Source organism: Nerophis lumbriciformis, linkage group LG14 (assembly GCF_033978685.3).
Source record: "Nerophis lumbriciformis linkage group LG14, RoL_Nlum_v2.1, whole genome shotgun sequence".
NCBI classification, from domain to species: Eukaryota; Metazoa; Chordata; class Actinopteri; order Syngnathiformes; family Syngnathidae; genus Nerophis; species Nerophis lumbriciformis.
The window spans coordinates 10,606,096-10,612,194 of NC_084561.2; the positions used below are offsets into that span (position 1 = coordinate 10,606,096).

The window sequence follows — 6,099 nt, forward strand, 5'->3', positions numbered from 1 at the left end:
TTCGACATGTGTTTTTTGACAAATGTGGTGTTGTCGACTGCAATATCGTCCAATGAAGGACACTTACTATGTTATGTCTAGCTTGTGTGCTACTGTCTGCTGAGCTGCTGTGTAGCTGCCAGCTCCTAGTAGGCTAAAGCCTATCGTGTTTACCTTTTACAAATGACATGACTAAAATAGAAGAAAATACCAAAAGTGTGTGCTTATTGGAGGACAATTAGATGTTAACTGGATGTCGCACAAGTAAACGTGCTCGCCGATATCATTCGATTTTTTTTCGAGATGATAAATGCTTTAAAATGTAATATCGGAAATTATCGGTATAGGTTCGGAAATTATCGGTATCGGTTTAAAAAAATTAAATGTATGACTTTTTAAAACGCCGCTGTGTACACGGACGTAGGGAGAAGTACAGAGCGCCAATAAACCTTAAAGGCACTGCCTTTATAATAATATCTACGGCTTTTCTCACACACAAGTGAGGTCAATCGCTTGATTTCCGCTTCGTTCTCAGGGTTTGTGACTCACCGTCCCCAAAAAGCTTGACAACTTTGGCCACATAGGGGTTGTCTTCGTCCTCTCCCTCAATGAGGATGTACTGACCCAAGGTAATGACGGTGGGCCTGGGTAGTCCCTCAACACTGATAACCAAAGAGCTGAAACAAAAACAAAAAAACACAGACATTGTAAGATATCTAAAGAAAGAGAAATTAAATTTAATTAATTAATTAAAGTACCAATGATTGTCACACACACACACTAGGTGTGGCGAAATGTGTCCTCTGCATTTGACCCATCACCATACTTGCCAACCTTGAGACCTCCGATTTCGGGAGGTGGGGGGCGTGGTCGGGTGTGGGACGGGGGCGTGGTTAAGAGGGGAGGAGTATATTGACAGCTAGAATTCACCAAGTCAAGTATTTCATACACATATACATACATACATATATATACATATATATATATACACATATATATATATATACATATATATATATACACATACATATATATACATACATACATATATATACATACATACATATATATATACATACATACATATATATATATATATATATATATATATGTCTTAATAAGGTTATCCAAAAAATAGTGCTCGATACCGTAGTAGAGCGCAATATATGTATGTGTGGGGAAAAAAAAAAATCACAAGACTATTTCATCTCTACAGGCCTGTTTCATGAGGGGGGTTTCCTCAATCATCTCCTGATGATTGAGGGAACCCCCCTCATGAAACAGGCCTGTAGAGATGAAATAGTCTTGTGATTTTTTTCCCCACACATACATATATATATATATATATATATATATATATATATATATATATATATATATATATATATATATATACATATATATATATATATATACATACATCCTGAAAGTATGCAAACAAAACTGTGTTTAGATAATTGATACTGCAAACTTGCATAAATAAATCTTAAGGAATATAACATAACTTGGCTTCTGAGAGCTTCAAAATGTAATGAATAAAATGCTAAAGTTGTTGATAAACAAGTAATTATTTTAATAATTAAATATGGTAATTTTAAATGAATTATTATGATCATTTAAAATTAATGATTTCAAATATGTTTATTTTAATGAATAATTATATGGCTGGATGTAATAAGGAGTCAGAAAAAATAAATAAAAATACAATTAATTTTGATGTTTTTAGCAAAATAGAGTAAAAATGTTTTTTTTTGTTTTTTTAATTAATAAATAGATTTATTTTTAGGTAAGATAAACATAATAATACAATGTATCTCTGGTCTGGATGATTTAGTTCTTTTCACCCCTGTTGTCATAAAGACAAGCATGGAGCTGGAGGGGGCGTGGCCTCCAGCTCCGGCTGAAAATCGGGAGATTTTCGGGAGAATATTTGTCCCGGGAGGTTTTCGGGAGAGGCGCTGAATTTCGGGAGTCTCCCGGAAAATTCGGGAGGGTTGGCAAGTATGCCCATCACCCTTGTTCACCCCCTGGGAGGTGAGGGGAGCAGTGAGCAGCAGCGGTGCGGCACCTGGGAATAATTTTTGTTGATTTAACCCCCAATTCCAACCCTTAACAAAAACACTTAAAAAGGAGGCGTTTTGTATTTCAAGTGATACATTTTAATTGTAAGACGCCAGAGACACTTCAAGTCAAATGACGGCAAACCCAAAATGTTGAAAGAGAATCGATTCTGAATCGAATCGTTACCCCGAATTGTCTACCATGAATTGATTAACGTGGACCCCGACTTAAACAAGTTGAAAAACGTAATCGGGTGTTACCATTTAGTGGTCAATTGTACGGAATATGTACTGTACTGTGCAATCTGCTAATAAAAGCTTCAATCAATCAATCAAACCCCAAAGAATCGAATCAAATCATGACGTGCCCAAAGATTCACAGCCATATTATTAGCAACATTTTTAAGAAAAAAATCTTGAGCCTCATTGCTTTTGTTTTGAAGAATTTGACCATCAATTAGTGCAATTTCACCGGTTTTATCTAGAGATGTCCGATAATGGCTATTTTGCCGATATTGTCCAACTCTTGATTACCGATTCCGATATCAACCGATACCGATATATACAGTCGAGGAATGAACACATTGTTATGCCTAATTTTGTTGTGATGCCCCGCTGGATGCATTAAACAATGTAACAAGGTTTTCCAAAATAAATCAACTCAAGTTATGGAAAAAAAAATGCCAACATGGCACTGCCATATTTATTATTGGAGTCACAAAGTGCATTATTTTTTTTAACATGACTCAAAACAGCAGCTTGGAATTTGGGACATGCTCTCCCTGAGAGAGCATGAGGAGGTTGAGGTGGGCGGGGTTGGGGGGATGGGGTTGAGGTGGGTAGCGGGGGTGTATATTGTAGCGTCTTGGAAGAGTTAGTGCTGCAAGGGGTTCTGGGTATTTGTTCTGTTGTGTTTATGTTGTGTTACGGTGCGGATGTTCTCCCGAAATGCGTTTGTCATTATTGTTTGGTGTGGGTTCACAGTGTGGCGCAGATTTGTAACAGTGTTAAAGTTGTTTATACGGCCACCCTCAGTGTGACCTGTATGGCTGTTGACCAAGTATGGTTTGTGTGTGTGAAAAGCCGTAGATATTATGTGACTGGACCGGCACGCAAAGGCAGTGCCTTTAAGGTTTATTGGCACTCTGTACTTCTCCCTACGTCCATGTACACAGCGGCGTTTTAAAAAGTCATAAATTTGACTTTTTGAAACCGATACCGATAATTTCCGATATTACATTTTAAAGCAGTTATAGGCCGATATCGGCAGTCCAATATTATCGGACATCTCTATTAACAACATTTTTAAGAAAAGAATATTGAGCCTCATTACGGTACCTTTGTTTTGAAGAATTTGACCATCAATTAGTGCATTTTCACCAGTTATATCACAGGAAAATTATACTTTTATCGCTGGAACTTTACAAGACCTGTCTGATAATACAGAATTCATGTAAATAAATTAATTGTAAAAAAAAGTACACACATATCAAGCCAATATGAGCATTTTTGTTATCAGGCAATTTTGAGGCTAAAAAAAAATAAATCCTATAGCGATATTTTCCTAGCTTGTTTTCTATGAATTCAGAGAAAAAAATGATACAATTAATAAATTTTTCAAACTGAGACTCACTGACCTTGTCTCATTTTCTGTGAAGAACATATATCAGAATACATATTTAATGACCACACACCATACACCCCCCCTACACATTTCTATTACATATAAGATGTCCGGGTCCACTGGACCCACACACACACACACACACACACACACACACACACACACACACACACACACACACACACACACACACACACACACACACACACACACATACATACATACATACATACAGAGCAGGCCTAGACAGGAGGAGGACAGAGTGTAGGTACACAGAACATCAGAGGGTCAAATGTGCGAGAAAATGAGAGCAGACAGGGTTGACAAACAATGTTGCAACCTTGTGTGGGAACCGCAGGTGCAGAAACACAAAAGAAGAATCCCTGTGGGATGCAGAAACTGGCAGAGAAATTTTCCGTGCAACGTTCATATTGTTGTTACTCAACCAGCGTTTGTGGGTCTGATGGACCCGTTGCATTTTGTGGCTTTTAACGCCTCACAATCAAACACTTTTATGTTAAAATACTGAACAGATGTTTATTGAGATAAGGTAAACATCTGTTCAGTATTTTAATATAAAAGTGTTTGATTGTGAGGCTTTAAAAGCCACAAAATGCAACGGGTCCATCAGACCCACAAACGCTGGCTGAGTAACAACAATATGAACATTACACAAGGGTTAAAGGATTATAATTGTTCATTATTTTTATTTAAAATTAGCTTTAATGGGGGAAAAAAATAAGATTAAGCTATTTTACCTGCCATTTTGGGGAAGCCATTTCCTGGGACAGTCACATGACTGTCACGTGACAACTAAATGTTATTTACACTCCGTGTCAATCAGGGACTTAAAGAGTTCAATTCAATGCTCTTAACACTTGTTTATAGTGTTGTGGCTTATTTTGGGTTTAAATACTGTTAAGTCTCCCTGCTAACCCACCAGTGCCTCCATGGAAATGCCCCCCTCTACCTCAAAGAACTACTCACTCCCAAATCCTCCACACGACACCTCCGCTCAGGACAGGCTAACCTCCTCCAACCTCAGAGGACAAAGCTACAAACAATGGGAGATCGGGCTTTCTGCTCCGCCGCTCCCAGTATGTGGAACGCTCTCCCTGACCACCTGAAGGCACCACAGACTGTGGATGCTTTTAAAAAAAGGCTTAAAAACCCTTCTATTAAAAAAAAGCTTTTTTTTTTTAGATATATGCATACTAGTTCTAGCTATTTAGCTGTTCTAGATTTTATTTATATTTATTGATTATTATCATTTTATTTTTTTAATACACTGTAGCACTTTGAGGTTGTTTCTCAATGTAAAGTGCTTTTTACAAATACAATCTATTAGTATTATTATGTTAAGTCACACGAGTTATTGATTGTTTAAAACAAAAATAAATGGTGGGGAAAGGATATTAAGGTGTTATTGACAATAAGTAAAGTTAAACAAACGGGAAAAAAAGGGCATAAGTTCGAATAACATAATTTTTAAAGGTTAAATGCACAATAATGTCATATATAGGCATTATATATCTGGATGAATGTCGTACACTAAACGTTTGCATGGTTTATCGTGTTTGCTCGTGTTTTGTGTGAGAAGATCTTACCCATATTCAAAGTTTTTCAGCTTCCTATCGAAGTGCAGAGGTTGTCCTTTCCACTTGTAAACTCGTCTGACTCGCAGTCTAGTCTTCATCCTGGCTCACCAATAAAACTAAAAACAACGTAGATTTAAATTAAAGGAGTTTGGGACGAGACCACCGTGGTGACGCGGCACGTTTTCTCAAGAGTGTGCTTTCTGTGGAAGACATTTCCCGCGAAAATGTCGTCATTTCCGGTAACGTGATGGCCTGGATGGACGTTTCTCGGCATTATTTTTATAATTTTATTTGTATATTTTGAATGTATTGAATATTTAACTGTCATGTAAAGCTTTGCATTTTGTGTCTTTAGAGGCACAATTGATGCCTTAAAACATGGGCTTTCGGGTAGCGGAAGTGACTCATGTCATTTCACAATAAAATCCCAGTGAACCTGATTTAACTTGATTTAATCGTTATTGTATATTGTTACTTTGTTGTGTATTGTATGGAATATTTCACATCATCAATAGTATACATCCAATAAAAAGCTGAACAAGTATACACGATTGCTCATGCATTGCCAAAAGTACGTACCGGAAATGGGAAAACTGTTAGAAAGACCAGAATGCATACAGTTTAATGTTTAATTAACTCAGGGGAAAAGCTACACTTGAGATATATTCTGTAACAAATTATTTGATTTGACAGGTGTGTCAAAAGTCCGACGTTAGTGCACCCATTGCAAAAAAAATGTATTGAGTGTCACATCATTTGCTAATAACAAAATAACAATACAAAGGGGAATAAGAAAAATATTGCCCTCGAATCAGACAACCAAGAATAAAAAAATCTA

General features: G+C 36.8%; 1 protein-coding gene across 1 annotated transcript in view; it reads right to left on the reverse strand.

The window, feature by feature from the left end:
* Nucleotides 1-5,504, reverse strand: part of orc1 (origin recognition complex, subunit 1) — a 33,644-nt gene extending 28,140 nt beyond the window's left edge. The window contains exons 1-2 of the mRNA XM_061976073.1: nt 5,271-5,504; nt 529-656 (exon numbers count right to left, since the gene is read on the reverse strand). Of these exons, the coding sequence (XP_061832057.1) occupies nt 529-656; nt 5,271-5,359 (217 nt within the window). The 5' untranslated portion in view covers nt 5,360-5,504. The remainder of the gene's footprint in view (nt 1-528; nt 657-5,270) is intronic.
* Nucleotides 5,505-6,099: the final 595 nt, after the last annotated feature.